Consider the following 18,503-nt stretch of genomic DNA (forward strand, 5'->3'; position numbering starts at 1 on the left):
AGATGTTATATATTATAGCAAACGCCATTCGCCGTCTTCTTTTTGCAACCCAACCATCCACCTAATAGACCCAAAAGAAACGGATCTACTCGTCTTTTTTGCCAACCTCTCTCAGCAAGACACTTACTATTGGCTACTTATCATCATGCTCTTTGTGATTCAAAGACTACAAACTGCTCGCTCTTGATTTTGATTCATCGGCAACTACGTACTTAAAACCCAGCAGGCTCAGGCTTCTGCGGAAAAGCCGGCGCCTTTGTGTTCATCCGGCACTGCTGCTTCCAGTCGCGCGGGGTGAACTTGTCGACGATGGCCTTGAAGGCGGCGAGCGTGCAGAAGGACTCGTCGCCGGGGAGGTGGTTGCCGGGGACTTTGCAGCCGGGGATGGTGACGGGCTCGTCGTTGTAGCGGAGGCGGACGAAGTAGCCTTGCATGGAGGTGAGTTGCTTGTCGGTGAGGTTGGGGGTTGGGGTGCGGCCGATGGACGAGGATGAGGAGGTTGGGCGGAGGAATGAGGGCAGCCATGATGATGATGAAGATGATGGTGTTGTGGTGGTGTTTTCAGAGTCGCGGAAGAGCTCGATGGCGATGTGGCTTGTAAAGGGCGGCCAGTTGTCGGTTTCGAAGGCGCCGAGACTGGCGAGGACGCCGGCGAGGGTAGTGTCGTGACATCCGCTGAGGCCGAATCGGAAGCCGTCTCCCTCGGTATCAGGTACACTACGACTCCTCTGGTTCTTCTGTGCCTGCTGTTCAAGCTTCCCCTGACCAGGCGCCTGCACAAACGCCTCATCCGGGGTTGAAATGTTGCGCTCAGCACTGCTGACCATCCGCGCAGTAACATCGCCCAGCAGAGCGCCAATGCCCAGCGTGCGGTACTCCTCGCTCTCTTTATATCCGGCATACCACTCCTCCACTCCAATCTTCTCCATAATGGCCCGCGCTTTCGGGTCGTAAAAGTCCTTGGGCAGCCGCGTGGCCGGGCCGTGGGCGAGCGTCGAGTTGACCGTGTCCATGAGGCCGCTGAGACGGGGCCTTGCGTCGACGGCCACGCGGGGGCTCTCCTCGGGCATGTATTTGCCAAGCTTCTTGGTCAGGTAGGCCATTTCGGGGGAGTCGTTCCAGCGCTCGGCGGCGCGGTTGGCAAAGGCGCGCGAGAGGGCGGCGAAGCGGCGACAGTTGCCGTCATTGGGGAAGAGCGTCTCGTCGGCGGGCGAGCGGGAGATGATTGTCAAGGGCGGGAAATCGGGGGCGCGGGTATGGGGGGGATAGAGGCCGAGAAAGGCCTGTTGCATGGATTCGAGGGCGCGTGGGATGGGCGTTGCGCGCAGGTAAAGGAAGTTGGCATCATGGACGCTGGCTGGGAGGAAGTCGAGGTGATCAACGTATAGCTTGCGAAGACGAGAGCCGAGGGCGTACGTCGTCTCCCTGCCGCGGTCGGTGAGCATGCCAAAGTCGCAGATGCCGTCCGTCTCTATCTTGTGAGAGTCATTGGGGCCTGTGGCCGGGATGGCTGCGTCGTCGGCGCCAAACGTCTCGAGGCGACGCCGCCACTGGAGCTCCGTGAAGCTGCTGCCGGAGCCCAGGCCGGAGTCGGCACCCGGGCCGGAGGGCGCCAGCACGGCGGAGCGCAGGTGGCGGACGGCATTGCAGTAGGGCCAGTAGGCGGGCAGGCCGGTGTTTGTGAAGCGGGCGTTGATGGGGGTTCGCTCGCCGTGTCGGAGGAGGATCTGGACCTGCTGGAGGTGAAGGCGAGGCGGGTAGAGCTGCTGGAGCTCGGCGTCTGAGTAGGGAGGGCGGGGCTGGAGTGTCGTCATTGTGGGAGGAGCTTGGGGGGAGCTTGGACGGGTGTTGGATCAATGGGCTTGCAGCATTGGGTGATTGATTGATTGTTTGATCAAGCTGTGATAGCTGTGATGGCTGTGACAAGCTGTTCTGCAGCTGTGGATGAGGATGAGAAGATTGGAATTGAAGGCGAGGTCGTCACTGGGAGTTGAAAGTCGGTATAGAGTGACAAGGTTTCAGCCACTAGCTGGCGTTGATGCAAAACGATGGCAGCGAAAGTGGCCCGATTGGGTGGCGTTTTTGCCGAGGGAAGAGCCACGTTATTATGGGGATTTGATCCGTTAGTCTTGGCAACTTTGGTATCTGTTGTTGTTGATGGCAATGAGAGCATCTGTGTATATTCAAGGCTGTGGAATCTGCATACTGGTCTGATATCAGCAAGTCTACACAGAGAGGGGTATCTACCAAGCCTCATCTTTATGGAGTTGACCATGTTCGCAGCCTGCTATTGATGGATTAACGGAGACACAGCACGTTCGTCGCAGCTTGTAACAGTACGAAGAAAACAGGTGCATGTAGTTGATGATGGCAAGAATGGTAGGGCTGAGATATTTCCAAGTGCAGTACAAGGGCAGTGTTGTATTTGGCGGCTGAACATGTCCCAAATAGGCCATACTGCAGGCAAGCAGTGAGATGGGGTGCTCTGTAGAATAGCCACTACCTTGAACGCAAACACCCAATATTACTATGCAGCATTAGTTCTTCGCGGCCCATCGACATTGAATAGCTGGATCAGTAATCGATCAAGGCCGTTTTTGAGATTCATTCGCTATATCTACAATGGGTTGGGTGTGCACGTGAACGTGACTCTGCCATAGGTATTTTGCCATAGTCTGGGATTGAAGAACAAAGGCCATTGCAGCAATTGCTTTGTGGTGGAGGGATTTGCTTTGATAAAAGGTTTGTTCAATTCAATTGCATCCTGGTAAAAGTGCCCTCGTTTGATATTCATATGGAGAGTTGAAGGGATAAATGATGATTTTTGCTTGTTGAACGCTGAGGCGGGGCGCTGTACTGCATAATCTGCTTTGATCCGTGCTTGCGGAATCGTTTACGACATAGACTCCGTGTAGAATTAGTGCCATTACCGTATAGCCAAAAGTAAGGAGAAACAACCGTGCTGTGCCTGTAAAGGTAAGCCCCCCATCAGCCATCATCAATGCGGCAACAAGTTTCGATGCAAAATGTCCGCGGGCTCAAGCTCCAATGCGAATGTCCGAGGCACCGACTCCAGTCCTCTTTCCATAGGTACATAGTCTACTGTAGCGGGTCCTCCCAATGCAAGTGCGTCCAAAAAGTCGATATTGGCCACATGGCTTTTAGCAGGCCGCGGGGGTTCCTGAACTTTGGATATCCGTACGTGGAAAGTGTAAAAAAAAACGGGAGAGAGGAAATGGAGGGGGGACAAAAAGGTACTACAGCGTAAGCAGCAGTCTAGCGTCGTATTCGAAAGATGCTCCGGCGTTGTTATAATTAGGATCTTGCTCAAGTTTGTGAGACATGGGCAAAAGGAGTAAAAACACACGTAAGCGAGTGTGCGTGCGCTCACTGGCTGCAAGCTGAGGCCGACGATGAGTTTATCAGGAAATGCGGAATATACGGGGGAGGAGGCCCTGGAACTTTTCCGCTCGCCGTTTTTTGGGGATTCCATTGTCTTGCCTTGTTTTTTACTGGAATCATCCTAGCATCTTTATTCAGACAATGGCTGGCCGTGACCCCATGCAGATATTCGGAGCTTGCGGTATATACCGTAAAAGTCCATTGATAGTGATGGAAAACCGGGGCTGGATCGAGTCAAGTCGAGGCGTTAGGCGCCGGTCAGATGCCATCAATCACATGAAGACGGCGATGACGGGGGGCTTCGGGTCAAAAACACCATCTCGGTATGCACATACGTCGTAGACCATGCAGGATCAGAGTTGCCATAGGCAGATGATGGAGCAAAAGACGGGAGGCTGGGGATGAGGATTTGGATCCCGCTGCTCTGCATAGACCCGTCAGTCGGCCTCTTGCCCTTCTGTTCGTCCGTCCGCAGCATCGTGCAGCGCGCAGCATGCAAGGGATCCTGGCGCAGAATCGATGATTGCAACGAAGTCATGGAGTTGCTCCAAACAGCGAATAGGACACAGCACAGCCCGGCGCGGCCTCGCTTCAGCGACGATTGGCGCCAGCTTTGGGCCTAGCGGTGCCCATCTTTGATCCGTCATTCCAGCTTTCTGCTCTGCCTGCTCAGGGCCTGGCCTGGCCTATTCCCAACCAGATCTGAGGCTGCCCAATGGACGGGCCTATCCAGATCTGACGTGCCTATCTGAGCTGCACTGGAGCAAAACCCAGTAAATGTAAATCAGCTCTAAGCCCAGCGCCGGCTAAGCACATGTCCAGCGGGCCAATCACAAAAAGGGGATGCGACCGACTCTATTTTTTTGTTCCCACCGTTTGATCCACGGAGCTTTTGCAAGCTACGTTGGCCACAGCCCGGGTGGCTCGGCTGTGCGCAACCCAAGCCTTGTATAATTACATACATATGTAGTCTTTTGGATCCTTTTTTTCTCCTTCTCTTCTCTTGGCCTTTTCTACTCTCTTGCTCTGTTTGGTTCTTGAACACTTGGCAGGATTCAGAAATACGAAATACGCGGACCTTGTAGCCTTTGGTTTTCCTCACTGCTTACCGTATTGCATAATACCTACAGCGCAGTAGTAGTTCCGGCCTACTTTCTGACGTCTCTGCCTTTATCCGAGCTATTGGTTCACTAAAGGAAAAACAAAACAAGCATCATTGAACCAGATCTGCACCCCCTTATTGGTCCATTGTTATTCAACGTCATATAAACGTTCAAGATTCACAACCCAGCTGTGCAAGAGGCCATTGTTGCTTCTGCCGCTTTTGCATTTAAACCAAGCTTATTCCTAGGCTTTTTCTCCAGCTTCTTTCTTCACTTTAACTCCCAAAGAGATTCTTCAGCCGATTACTCAAGCCATAAACTGCACAGCTACAGCATAGTCTATGGATCACGACGGCCTCGCAAGAAAACAATGAACATCACAAACACAGCGCCGGGGTTGCCGCCCCCCGGCATCAACGCCGCAGACTCTGGCGAAGAAGAGAATCTTTCAGACGACTCCATGTGTCGGGACCAGGATGACGCCCAGGCCTTTCTGCAGCCGGCCATGAGCGCCGCAGCCAGCCATCTGACCTCGTTGCACACTCCCGCCACCGAAAAGGCCGCTGCGCTGCAAAGGCGTCAAGTCGTCGGCTACTTTGATGAGCCTCAGACATACGGCGACGACGATGGAGATGGAGACACGACGCCGGAAGCACCAGCAGCCCAATCGACGTCTCTTCCGCTGCCGGAGACGCAACTCAATGGGAAACCTGTCCCCATGATAGGGCCTGTGCCGCTGACCTCGCCGCGACGACGAAGCCCGCCGTCTCCGTGGAAGTCTCAGCAGGCGACCAAGGACGGAAAGCCGTTCAGCGAGGCACGCGGGATTCTTCATGCGGCGTTTGAGCCCACTCGCCAACGATCACGATCAGCGGGCCAGGAGGCCTTGAAGAAGCTGCAGCAGGCATTCCCCTCGCATCTGCTCCCGTCATTGCCAAAGTCACTGCCCAAGTCGTTGCGGCCAAGCCGGTCTGACGCTTCCCGGCGCCGCGGCCACGCTTCTCCGGATTCTCCTCTTCGCAACGCCCCTGATTCGCCGTCAAGTCCAGATGCCAATGCTGCTGCTGGCAGTTCTTCTTCAAGACCGCCGCTGCTGCGTAGGACAACGTCTGACGATAGCATGCTGTATCACAGCCTGTCCCGCGCCTCGTCTCTCGGCGACGACGACCGCTTCACCGACGTCCGCGACATGGTCAACGTTCGCTTCATGGCCATCAAGCACAGCCTGCCCGACGTCCCCAACTTCAAGATCCCCAACATACCAGGCCTGGCCGGGCTGCAGGCCATCTCCAGGAAATCCACAATCTCCCTCAACGGCATCTTCTCCAACGAATCCGCCAACCACTCCAAGCAGAACCTCGACTCCACTGCCTCCAAGGAGATCCCCAAGGAAATCCCCATTGACGATTCCGAACGCCTGGACCGTGTGCTGGAGGAGCTGACGGGCGACATCGTCGTCATGGGCGGCTACCGCGGCTCGATCCTGCGCTCTGCCGAGCCGCCGCACCAGCAGCTCTGGGCGCCGGTCAAGCTCGGGCTCAACCTGCGCAAGGCGAATCTCGAGGTCGGCCTGGACGACGAGGACGAGGAAACGATGGAGGAGCGCATCTTCCCGTCTGGCATGCTGCAGCACATCGGGCCCATCGACATCTCGCGCAAGTTCTTCAAGAAGCTGCGCTCGTGCGAGAACGCGCGCTCGGGGCGCCTCCGCGTGTGGGACTACGGCTACGACTGGCGTCTCAGCCCTTCGCGATCGTCGAAGCGGCTGCTCGACTTTTTGCGCAACCTGCCGTCGAACCAGCCCGGCGTGCCCGTCGAGTCCCGCGGCGCCATCGTCGTCGCCCACAGCCTCGGCGGGCTCATTACGCGGCACGCCGTCAACCAGCAGCCCGATTTGTTTGCGGGCGTGCTCTTCTGCGGCACGCCCATGCGGTGCATCAACATCCTGGGCCCGATGCGCAACGGCGACGCGGTGCTGTTCAACGACAAGCTGCTGACGGCGCAGGTCAACTTTTCGATCCGCACGTCGTTTGCGCTGCTGCCCGAGGACGGCTTCCTGTTTGTCGACAAGTACACGGGCGAGGAGTATCCCGTCGACTTCTTCGAGCCCGAGAACTGGGTCAAGTACCGTCTGAGCCCGTGTGTGGCGCCGCCGCTGCCGCCGTACAACCAGCACCCACAGCATTCGCCCCTAGCCGCCTTTTTCCCCAACGCGCTGCTGCGGCCGAGCAAGTCTGACAAGAGGCGGAATTCCATGTCGGGCCCTGATCCGGCCAGCAAAGATGCTTCCAGTACCAACGACAGCAGCATACCCCAGGCCCGAGCCTCCATGGCACCGCAGTTCGGCGGCAGCAACAACCGCAAACTCCAAAACCACCGCCACACGCTCAGTATCCCGCCCTCCTCCCAGGCCCCTTTCTCCCCCGACACAGCCAACCTACCCCCTTCTCCCCCCTCGCCCTCCATCGACCCAGCCCTCTTCCGCCGCAACTACGAATACCTCACCCGCACCCTCGCCTCCGTCAAGCAGTTCCGCTCCGAGCTCGTCCACAACAAAGCCCACCAAGACGCAAACGCCTACCCGCCGCTGGCAGTCATCTACGGCAAATCCATCCCCACCGTGTACGCCGCACATGTCAACGGCCGCGACGCCATCCCTTGTTCTGACGCGTACGACGAGCTTGTCTTCCGTCCGGGCGATGGCGTGGTGCTTGCAAGGGAGAGCATGTTGCCCGAGGGATACTCGATTGCGAAAGGCGGGCGAGTGAGCACTGATCGCGGGCATGTGTCGATTCTGACGGACATGCCGGCGCTGGGGAAGGCGTTGGGGGCGTTGTTGAGGGGAAGGAGGAAGGGGATTGGATATGGGTCGGTGTCTGAAGCAGCGGGGACACCGACGACGACACAGCAGGCCAAGTGATGCTCGCCTCTTTCTGACAATTCTGTCTGCTCTTTTTCTTGGAATCGCATGACGTTGAAACGGGGAAGCTAGATGCACATATCATCAACACTTGTATAAATCTCCTATTTCGCATATTCTAGCATGGGCGTTCAGTTTTTTGTTTTTCTGTTTCATTTTCACACCATATGGCATATGAAGAGGAGGAATGGGCATCAAGCAGCGAAATCATGTCACATCTTGTCATACATCTCACATCTCATCAACATTCATACCCCTTACGTAACATTTTCACATTTTCATATACCCATATTTGCATTAGGTAGTCGAGGTATCTTACTACTAAATCATCATCATTTTGCTTTCAAAGAGATTTGAAAGAAAATATTGGCCTTATTTGATAATACTGTGAATCATTTATATCCTGTGGTTGCCATGTATATACCAAAATCCCCTTCCCTTTATGCTATGTAGAACCGCTCTCTATGCCGTTATCAATGGTATCATATACAAAAATCTCTTTTGTGAGAGGAACAAAAAAGCTGTGTGGTATAATCAGTCTTTGTCCCATGTCCAGCTATCCCCTCCAATGTAGTCGTCATCATAGTTGGTGTCCCGTAAAATACAATCCAAAATGAAAGAAAGTCCGCAATGCAAAACTCGACGCTGCGTCTTTTTCCCAACCCTATTGCTTTGAAGGTAAATGTCTTTGAAGAATCCAAATCCTCCCAATGCTTGTAAAATCATGTTGGCACATCCTTCATCTCCCAATCATGATCAACCACCGTCCCCAAATCCCTCGTCTCCAGAAACGTCCGCCCAACCAGCTCATCCGGAAGATACTGCTGCCTCACTTTCCCGTCCTTATAATTAGGCGGGTACTTGTACTCTGCTCCGAAGCCCAAGTCTCGCATCAGCCTCGTCGGCGCGTTCCTCAGGTGCAGCGGCACCGGCAGACTCGCCACGCCGGGCTCTCGCAGGGCGGCAAAGGCATTGTTCAGACCGCGGTATGCGCGCGTGCTCTTTGGTGCCAGACAGAGGGCCACGGCGCAGTGAGCTAGGGGGATGCGGGCTTCGGGGAGGCCAATCTGCTGGGTGGCCGTATAGGTGGCTGTGGCGAGGGGTAGGAGGGTGTTGTCTGCGAGGCCGACATCTTCAGAGGCGATGACGACCATGCGGCGGGCTATAAATAGGGGGTCTTCGCCGGACTGGATCATGCGTGCGAGGTAGTACAAGGCAGCGTCCGGGTCGTTTCCTCGGACAGACTTGTGGAAGGCGGAGATGGTATCATAGTGTTGGTCGCCGGCGCGGTCGTAAACAAGAGTTTTGGTGAGAGACTGTTTCATGGTTTCTTGCGTCATGCCCTCGCGAAGGGTGAGCGATAGGGCGAGTTCGAGAAGGTTGAGGGCTGTGCGGGCATCGCCGTCGCTGAAGCGGGCAAGATAGCTCATCATCTCGTCGTCGATGAGGGGCGAAGGCGGGTAAACCGACTCCTCCACCTTGCGAGCCCGCCTCAGGATATCAACAATGTCTTCTGTGCCGAGGGACCGCAGCGTGAATGTCCGGCATCGAGAGAGCAGCGCATTGGCGACTTTGAAAGACGGGTTCTCGGTCGTGGCGCCGATGAGGGTGATGGTGCCCGCTTCGACCGGCCGCAGAAAGACGTCCTGCTGGGCCTTGTTGAAGCGGTGGATTTCGTCGCAAAAGATGATTGTCTTGCGGCCGGTGAGCTGCAGATCGTTGGCGGCTTCCTGGAAGAGCTTCTTGCATTCCTGCACGCCCGAGCTGGTGGCGTTGAGCTCGATGAAGCGACTGCCCACCATCTGGGAAATGCACCTCGCAATGGTAGTTTTGCCAGTTCCTGAAGCTCCCCAAAGAATCATGGACGGCACACGGTCCGATTCGATGAGCGATCGCAGCACGCCATTAGGTCCGACGAGCTCTTGTCCACATACTTCGTCCAGCGTCTTTGGTCGCATCCTCTCGGCGAGGGGAGCTGCGCGGTGCGTCTTGGTCTTCTTTATTACTCGTCCATCAGCGTCGGTCCCATTTGCTGATCCATTCGCATCTCCATTCAGCGGCGCCGCGTCTTCCATCTTCTTGTCCTCCTGCGGCCCCTCGTCAAGCGACCTCTTCTTGCCGGCCAGCGGCGGGAATGTGATGTTGCCGATGGGCGTTTGGGCTCTGGGACCGGGGTCGGTTATCTGCCGCTTGGGCGTGGGCGTGAAGAAGCTGGAGGCACTGCGCTTCTGTGACTGCGAGGCAGGGATTGCGGCGCCATTTTGAGTGGACGGCTGAGGTTGCGGCGGAGGAATGATTGGGGTGCTCGGATCGAAGATGAGGGTCGTGCAGCCGGAGTCGATGTGGTCGTTGATATCGGTGGGCTTGACGGGCTTGTTGCAGATTGGGCAGGCGACTGCCATGGCCGGGGAGAAGACGGAGACGCAAGAATATGATGCAGGAAGAAAGAAAGAAGTTTATACAAGTAGGACAAGAATTGGGTCTGTAGCAGCTTCAGCAAGCTTCGCCAATGGATGAAAATCGATGTTTAAAGTCAGAGGTTTGAATTGGCGTGTGCGGTGTACAGGTGCGGCTTTGGTCGCGAGTCCAAGTTTAGTCAGCTCTGCTTAAGAGACACGCGCTTTGGCGTCGGCACGCGACCTAGCTAATGATCTCCAAATGCTGGATTGATGTTTACATATATAGTGCGATAAATCACGATATATATATCTGTCTTATCAGAATCCTCATTGGTAAGAAAGAGGAACGAGATGCAGCACAAGGAACTACTCGCGAACCAGCCAATGCAATAAAGAGGCATTTCAAAGTGGGCTGTAAGTGAGACGAATGAAGTCAGTTTGTCGTCGAGCTTTGCATCATACTCATGCACTCATGCAGGATGATTTATTGGTAGAAACTGCTGCTTATTATTATCTTAATCATTTCATGCATCCCACTTTTCGCCTTTTATCTCAATTCAATGTATGCATTACTTGCATCATCAAAGCTCTCAGGATACCGCGGGGTCCTCGTCTTCAACCTTTGTCCGAAACAGCGTGTGAATAATGCTCTTCTTCTTTTTGATCACTTTGACGTTCTCTTCTCCCTCGGGCTTCTCAGTCGACTCTATGCGAGCAGCTGCACTTCCGCCCGCTTCCTGCCCGTGTCTAGAAGGAGTTGGAGGCTGCGTACTCGGAGGCGTGATACTCGCTGGAGACCTTCGCAACGATAAAGACTGTTTCTCGTCAGCACGATATTGATATACACACTGATGTATAGATGTATGTAGTAATTACCTTTAATATCCGCCTCTCGTGTGATTTACTCCCTTCCCCTTCACTCGCAACCTCTCTATCCTTGGCCATAGCATCCGAAATCCTTCCCGCGACTGTTTTGCTTCCCCAAGCGAGGCACTCTTCCGTTGCAGGGACAAAGCGCACCATCCCTCTGGGAGGGGGAATACAAAGGATGGTTTCCATATGCTTCTGCAGCACCGCAGTGTTGCGCTTATTGGTGGCGGGCTGAACTTCAGAGGGGAGAGCTGTGATGGTGAGTATGTAGGCGGGATGCGATGAGCCGCCAAAGAAGAGACATTGGCTGTGGAGAAGAGAGACGACAGTAGAGGAAGGGTAGCGGTTATACCTTGCGGCGAGCTGGTGGGAAAAGGTGATGAGGAAATGTTGCTCGTCTTCAATCTAGTTTCATGACTCAATTAGAAAAATCGCTACACTATTAGACGGAGTTGATTGAAAGGTTTGGGAAATGGTCTTGCCGTAACATTTGTTTTCACTTCAGCATAAACCAAAGCTTCTCTTCGAACTGCTTCCACGGCCGAATTCCTTCCAGATCGTTCGTAAAGCGCATCGTGAAAGTATTGGCTTCGTTTCTCAGCCTGGCGCTCTTTTTCACCATGCGGCGCTGCTCTACCGACAGGTCTGGAGGCATCATCTGGTGATAAGTTGGGGTGAGCTCGGGGATCGCCTTCTATAACAGTCTCCAGGCTGGGTATCTTGGTTTTGGCCTTGAGCTTTCGCTCTGGAGTGGGCGAAGGAGGTGCTGCTGCTGCTGTATCGTGGGGCTTGGTGATTCTGACGATTGGAGTTTTATGTGGCGGAGGAGCTGGAGATGTATGTTGATCCATTATGATTGATGCACGGCGATGAAAATGATGCTGGAGAGGTTTCGCTTTTTCTTTGCTGCGAGTCGTAGATGCCGTTATGCTAATGTTGATGCCAGGGTGAGAAGCCAGCTATTGTCAAATGCTAGAGCTGCTAGATATAAGTGTACTGTGAATGCGCGCATCCATCAAAATAGATTCGCACAAAGCCATTCATTTGAATCTTGTTGAAACCCTCAGAATGAACGCGCCATCTCTTTGTCAGAAAAAGTCAACATCAACTGACAAAGGTCTCACCTGCAGGCATCTTGCAGGAGAGGTTGCCACCATGCCGCAGTTTCCACATGGGCCGGTCATTTTGTTTCACATCCACACCCGCATCCTACTCTCTACCATTTCATCATTTCAACGGGAAGAAATCCGTCACACAAGCGGTCTGTTATATGGCTTGCGGCTAGCCTACAGAAACACGGCGGATGCCTGCAACCTCGGCGGAAGTATCGAAAGGCTGTCAACATTATAAGAGTACATGTGGCCGTAGAATCATGATTCATATTCTTTGAGTATTTTGGTAAAATTATATATGTCAACTGCCTTGTATGTGCATGCTACCACGCAGCACATACATTTGGCACGATGCTGCAAATGGCACACCAGAAGTAAAAAATATTAGTACATCCAACTGAAAATTGCGTAGCTCAATCCTTGTGTATACATTGGATGAGCATAGCACTGTCTCCATCGGCCACCCTTTTTACAGGGCCAGCTGTCTCCAACCCCGATTCGTTTCTCTCTTTTTCCACAAGCTCAGGCATAGCCCATACAAATCATGCTCTTGTGGCCTTTCGCTCGAGGATGGCCTGATATCCTGCCGCTCCTAGAATGGCAGCTTCCAGCGGAACAAGCAGCACCGAGAGGATGACACCGGCCTGGCTTTGTTTGCACAGGGCGCCAAAGTGCGGCTGAGCGTTCGTGGGCACGGCGGTCCAGCGGCACGTCCAGCTCTGGAGGCTATCGACGGTGGAGGAGGAGTTGACGGCGTAAAAGAGGGACATGGCGACGAGAGAGGCGATGAAGCCAACAGCCGGGGCAGCAATGCTGGCGATTGCGTGGGGGCCTGTCAGGCTACGAAGCTGTATTTCGAGTCATGTCAGTAGATGCAAGTAAGAAATCGAATAATACTGTCAAGTACAACTACTTACAGCCTGAATCTTGCTGAAGAAGAGTGACACAACATTGGCCACGGTAACAATCACTCCGCCGGCAATCAACGCGGCAGTGGGACGCAGATCAAACTGCGCAGGCCATAGCGACAGGTAGAACTCGGCGGGCAGATACGTCTCGTGGTAGACAAGCAGCCCGTTGGCCGAAACGCCCAGGGTGGTGATGCCGGCCGCCAGGGCCAGCACCGTCAGGGCGATGCGAGAGTTGTGGACAATGCTGAGGAGGCGGTGCTTGGACTGCAGCTGGGAGTGGCGCTCGGCGTCCTGCGCTTCGACTTCGTAGTCCACCGAGGAGAGTTCGTTTTTCAGGCTGGACATTTTGAACGGAGAGCCAAAATGCGAGACGTTTCGTTTGGGGTATCTTTGACTTGCGGACGTATGAACAAGAGACTGTGGCTGAAAAGGGAAAATGAAAGACGGCAAAGAGAGAAAGGAATACAAGAAAGAAAGAAAAGAGACGGTTTGTTTGGACAAGACTTGCTTACCACGAAACAAACATGATGAAATGGATTTACTGGAGGGGGGGAACACTGCGTAGATGTAGATTTCAGCGACATCATGGCCCAGCGCTTCGAGCATCTCAGATCCATCTTGGTGTTGAGCCCCCAGCCAATGACAGGCGCGGCGAACTCCACGCTGGGAGATGGAGATGCATCTTTTACCCGCGCTGGATTGATATCTGCCGTTCCTTGGCGCTCTCTCACCAATAAGAAGAAGGATGCCAGTTGGATTGGATAGATAAAATCTGGGGTCACATTCTAGACCAGACAGTTTGTTGATGTTTCTTGGACTCGGCGCTTGGGTGAAAAGTGCCGGGCCAATGAGAGGCCAGGAGAGGGTGCCGAAAATAGAAACTCGGTTGTTTTTGGGGAAACGAAACGGGCACACGGCGGTTAAGAGGTGCATAAAATTGTTTGGGGGTTACATTGTGTGAAAAACTGCAGGTAGAATCAGTTTATGCGTGGATAATAATAGATTTTCTTTTTGCGACTTGATCAAGGCTAGAAATACACAGTAGATGAGGCTCTTGGGATTAAGGCTCGAGATAAGAGTACAGGTAATGGGGGCTTCATTGTCGCGCGCCAAGTAGCGTCTGCAATATGCAAGGCACGGCACAGACGCAAATGAAGGCTTGTTCTTGGCAAATCCACCGTATTGTTTTTTTTTTTTTTTTTAACAATTGCTCTACAGGGTGCAAGGAGGTGACACTGCATGTAATTGACATCAATTTGACGCTGCTCTTGGCATGGATATCACCATGATAACTACCGTCGTACATTGGGGCTGGCAATAACACCACATGAAATTACAACCTGCACATATTTAGCACATGACATATAGTGGAATATTAGACGTCTCCCACATCACCACCGCGCCGCCAAAGCAACAAGCGCAGTGGAGAGAAAACGGTGAGGATGGGATGTGCATCTCCAACGTCGGAAAGCGCACGAGCAACGGCCGTGGTCTCTTCTTCTCCTCTCTAGCTGGGCGGCTCGACCCGCAGAGCAAATCAAACGGTAGCCCGTTGCGGCTTTGGCCTCTTCTTCTTCTCCATCTACTACTAACAACTGCCTCACTCGCCCGTGCCGTATAAACTAAACGCTGCCTTATCCCCGTCTTATACCAGCAGCGCGGACTTACAAGTGTAGCTTGAGAAAGAAGGCTGCTCCTCATATCAAGTGCATCGCAGCAGCAGCCAGTAGCATCTCCAAACACGCTCCCCACCAAGTTGTTCAGCTGCCATCAAGACGCCTTGAGGGTGGGGCCTACCAAGATTATCGTCTCTCCTTGGCTTAGGCCGCGGATGGAATGTCATTTTGCAGGACAGGGGAGGGGGCGTGTGCAAGGAGGGCCATCAATTCACTGAATGAAATAAATAAAAAAAGAGAGAGGCAGCGCATAGAAAATTTCCCCTTGTCGCTGTCGTTCAAGGTTCAGGGAACAAGCTTCTATAGAGATACGAGCAGACGAACCTCAGCTCAGGCTCTCTAACTGAGGGAGCGGTCTCTCTGTATGTGAGATGTGATGACGTTGGAGACAGCCGTACGGATGGTGTGCTTGGGTTTGAGCAGGGGGTGCTGCAGCCCAGCCGCTCATGGTAGAGCTCGAGTCACGAGGATTATGAGCTGAACTGGATGTTGTTTATGCAACGTCGGTGGGATGGAGTTTATCGTATCTTAGAGCGTTGGGAACCGCTGTCAGCCCTGTAGAGGATCTCGGAGCTAAAGTCTAGAGGAGGGGAATGGTGACAAAGTATTGAGTCGGGGCTGTGAGCTTCGGAGAAAAAGATTTGGAAATGACTCGTTGAGTAGCCTTGGGTGAATAAAATAGGACCGAGGAAAAAAAAGAATGGAAGATTGAGTGATAAACGTCTTCAGGTAGTACAAGCGCCTGCATCGCTGGATTCTCTAGGGTACGTAGTATGGAAGATTATTCCGTAAAAAGACCTTTAATACTCATAATGATGCTAAACCTATGTACATTTCAACTGATGTAACCACAAATACTCCGCCCATGACAACAGTTCAGTCAGAATAGGGTAGTATCTGCACATACTACGGAATATATCCCGTTCTCCCAACCACACGCAAGAGGAAACCTTCCGCCAGTCGGACACCAAGATGAGATGCTCACCCGGGAATAGACAGGGATTCATCTTCCGCGCTGCTTAAAGTGATGCTCTCTTGCATCCCCCGGGAGAAGCCTAATAGGTATCCGAGCAAGCGAATGAAACAATGTCCGTCATGGCCCCAAGAAACACGAGAAAAACGATGCCTGCTATACGCCCGCAAAGATAGGGCAGGCTAGTAGATATCCCCTATATGTGCTTGTAAATGGTAGCGTAACAGATGCATGCTTCGTGCGTGCATTTACGTACTGCCACCGTTCTATCCTCCATGGGTCCCTCGTTCACAGCGCTGAGGCTGAGGAAAATAAATGAAGGCGGCTGCAATGTGACCGTTTGGACGTCATCCTCTGCTTACAAGCTTACAGAGCATGAGCTTTTTGGAGTATTTATCATGACAGGTTGAAACCACACGCATCCTTGTCCCCTACATGCACCTTTCTATCTTGGATCCACACACTCTTCATCATCTCCTTTCCCAGCCCTTTTTTCACGTTTACTGCTGCTGTTATTGCGACTGTAGAACAGTACAGTACAGTACAGTAAGTAGTATTCCTATCTACTGGTATCTCGAGAGATGGATCGTCAAAAGCGGATCCGCTAACGACCCTTGTTCAGCTGGACTAGCAAGGAGAGACCTGCTAATGCAGCAGATGTTCGGCGACTATGTAAATGGACCCCGAAAATCTAAACTGTTTTGGCAGCCCACGATGCTGGGTCTTGTGTCTTGGGCAGCCCATCGAGCAGCTATACCTGTCGACATGTCGACCTGTCGACCTGCTGAACACACATCTCGCCATTTTGAGTTTGAAACTGGCATCTCGGAGCAAGGGATTTCAGGACTATTGCCCTTGGCACGCACTGCTAACTGCCGTGCTACTGCGGGCTGTGCCACTTCTCGATGTTTGTTTCTCCTGGTGCTGCCATATGTATACGTGAATGTCTCAACGCTTGTCGCCATCACAAAAAGGTGCGCCGGCGCGGCTCTCGCCCGTATATATCGGACGAGTACCCCAACTTAGTGAACCGGTACACTCCTTTTCTCCCCAGTTCGTTCACGGCCCTTTGGCGGCGCTAGACCACAAGCTGCTCAGTGTCGCGGATGTCTCAGTTCTCGGGACCTACCGCCGCTTTTGCAGCTAGGAAGGGAAAGGAAGCTACCGTTGGTGATCGTCGTCGTTGAAGCGGGCTTGTCACTAGGTGCTCTAGGTATAGTAGCAGTAGTACATACTAAGCAGCAGAGCTCATCGGACTTTGGCGAGCTGCCTGTAGGCATCGTAGCGGCCGACCATGGATCGATGGGTGCTATCGTATGTGACACTGGGCATCTTGGCCTCGCAGATGGCATCGAAAGTGATCGATCGGTTGGTTACACCATCACGCATTCTGATGCTTGCTGATGCTGGCTTGTATGCGTGATTGATTTGACACTTTGACAAGCATTGCATGCTAACCAGATTGAGAGAGCTCTCAACGCCAAGGTTGTATCGTCGGGTCTTGCTGCGGCGAGGCAGCGTGACAGCTGTGCTTGACGGCACGCGATTCTTGCACGCTGTACTTGTATGTAGATACAGACCTTGTACGACTAGCAGCAGCAGTAGCAGCAGTATACTCTTAGTCGTCGTATGGGGCACAGCATCAGGGGAGAAAGTTTCCGAGCCTCTTGGCGTACAGCAACGACGTGCTATTGATCCAGGGTTGGTCGCCTTTGTCTGTTACTAGACCTAATACCTATAGTAGACTATTTCATTCTCCTAATTGAGCAATTGGCGGCCGGCAGTGCTTGATTCGTCGTTTGACATGTTGTATCCGACGGCTTCTGTTTCCTAGCCCCTTCTCAGCTCTCAGCTCTCAGCTGTTATTGGCTCTCCTCAGTATCATGTGAAAAGAGCAGCTAGACGTTTGACCTCCCGCTAAAGTCAGGGCGGTGCATCGTCTTTCACCACTCACTCGGGAGCCTCTGGGTAGCTCAACGGCGCTCAGGGGGGGCTAGGATGGGCGGCAGGCGAATAAGAAGCCAAAGATACACAGATAGAGAGGAGCAGGCTCCCTCTCCTTTGGTCATGCCAAGACCCTCAGCCCTGTTTGCAATGGCTGCGAGCGCTGGAGGCCTTGAGCGTCTGCCGATGTCTCACCTGTGATGTATACGAGCGGCGTTGCTCTTTACTGTGATTTGAGACATGACAGTGGACCACGCCATGCACGCACTTGACACACATGAGAGTGACAGAATATCGCCACCGGCGAGGACATCAAGGTGCGTAGAGCTTGATGAGACAGCCATGGCTGCTGTTGGCAATTTGATTCATATTGGCTCTAGCGTGCCAAAAGGGCTTTGCCCACGAGGTCACACATGGGCCTTGCTTGACGCGGAATGCTCGCCCCGGCTTGCCTTGCTGCTACTGCTGCATACATACAAGTATCGTAGGTGGTGTAAGTGGTACGGAGGATTACTGCAGCAATCTACTCGAGATTGCCGGGTTTGCTGCACAGATACCCGTGACGGGTCGATGATTCCAAATCCGGCAGACACAAATCATCGAATCCCGTCAAGAACCTCGATCCGTACATTTCGAGATATTGTACAAGATACTATCTAGATCCACCGGCCACACAAGCTTCTCTCTGGAGGATCGGCCGAGTACGTTACTTTGCTCCTTCGCCCCCTTCATGCTTCGTGCTCCCGCCCGTAGGCTAGACGGACGGCCAGGTCCCATTGATTTATAGGCGTTGCAGGGGTCACCAACTTTTGGGCCGTCCGTCAGATCCACTGGACAAGGGGCCCTGGAAGAGACACCCCCCCGGCGCTCATCTTGTTTCTTTCTTTTTTTCTTTTCTTGCGCTCATCCTTTCGTTTCTTGGTACCTGGTGAAACAAAATTGGCTGGTCCGCAGGTCGGTGGTACAGTGGTCGAAGCGCTGGGAGAAACGAAGCTGAGAGGGCTCTGATTGGCGAATGTGAGGTTTCTTTCTTTCTTTGAATTTGTTATTTCCTTTTTAGGAGATTGACATGGTCACACTGTATAAAACCCAGTGAATATGGACAGGAACTGATATCACTATGGAGTCCTAGGTAATGGAATAGTTTAAATGTGTGTGGACCGCCTTGACTACGTAGGTGGCTGTGGTGATAG

General features: G+C 53.2%; 6 protein-coding genes across 6 annotated transcripts; 1 reads left to right on the forward strand and 5 right to left on the reverse strand.

The window, feature by feature from the left end:
- Positions 1 to 212: 212 nt before the first annotated feature.
- On the reverse strand, positions 213 to 1,814 carry TGAM01_v206287 (histidine acid phosphatase; the record flags this gene model as incomplete). Its single annotated transcript, XM_018807015.1, has 1 exon — positions 213 to 1,814. One exon carries the CDS (start codon positions 1,812 to 1,814, stop codon positions 213 to 215), a length of 1,602 nt encoding a protein of 533 aa, XP_018659716.1.
- Positions 1,815 to 4,875: 3,061 nt separating this feature from the next.
- On the forward strand, positions 4,876 to 7,425 carry TGAM01_v206288 (hypothetical protein; the record flags this gene model as incomplete). Its single annotated transcript, XM_018807016.1, has 1 exon — positions 4,876 to 7,425. The coding sequence occupies one exon, from the start codon at positions 4,876 to 4,878 to the stop codon at positions 7,423 to 7,425; it is 2,550 nt and encodes an 849-aa protein (XP_018659717.1).
- A 722-nt stretch (positions 7,426 to 8,147) lies between these two features.
- Positions 8,148 to 9,827, reverse strand: TGAM01_v206289 (ATPase; the record flags this gene model as incomplete). The annotated part of the gene is made up of 1 exon (XM_018807017.1): positions 8,148 to 9,827. The coding sequence occupies one exon, from the start codon at positions 9,825 to 9,827 to the stop codon at positions 8,148 to 8,150; it is 1,680 nt and encodes a 559-aa protein (XP_018659718.1).
- Positions 9,828 to 10,414: 587 nt separating this feature from the next.
- On the reverse strand, positions 10,415 to 11,545 carry TGAM01_v206290 (hypothetical protein; the record flags this gene model as incomplete). The annotated part of the gene is made up of 3 exons (XM_018807018.1): positions 10,415 to 10,639; positions 10,701 to 11,099; positions 11,195 to 11,545. 3 exons carry the CDS (start codon positions 11,543 to 11,545, stop codon positions 10,415 to 10,417), a joined length of 975 nt encoding a protein of 324 aa, XP_018659719.1.
- Positions 11,546 to 12,348: 803 nt separating this feature from the next.
- TGAM01_v206291 (hypothetical protein) lies at positions 12,349 to 13,323 on the reverse strand (the record flags this gene model as incomplete). The annotated part of the gene is made up of 2 exons (XM_018807019.2): positions 12,349 to 12,654; positions 12,724 to 13,323. 2 exons carry the CDS (start codon positions 13,321 to 13,323, stop codon positions 12,349 to 12,351), a joined length of 906 nt encoding a protein of 301 aa, XP_018659720.2.
- Positions 13,324 to 16,614: 3,291 nt separating this feature from the next.
- TGAM01_v206292 (hypothetical protein) lies at positions 16,615 to 17,654 on the reverse strand (the record flags this gene model as incomplete). The annotated part of the gene is made up of 2 exons (XM_018807020.1): positions 16,615 to 16,922; positions 17,588 to 17,654. 2 exons carry the CDS (start codon positions 17,652 to 17,654, stop codon positions 16,615 to 16,617), a joined length of 375 nt encoding a protein of 124 aa, XP_018659721.1.
- Positions 17,655 to 18,503: the final 849 nt, after the last annotated feature.

This window comes from Trichoderma gamsii (genome assembly GCF_001481775.2).
Source record: "Trichoderma gamsii strain T6085 chromosome Unknown Scaffold_21.2, whole genome shotgun sequence".
Lineage (NCBI taxonomy): Eukaryota > Fungi > Ascomycota > Sordariomycetes > Hypocreales > Hypocreaceae > Trichoderma > Trichoderma gamsii.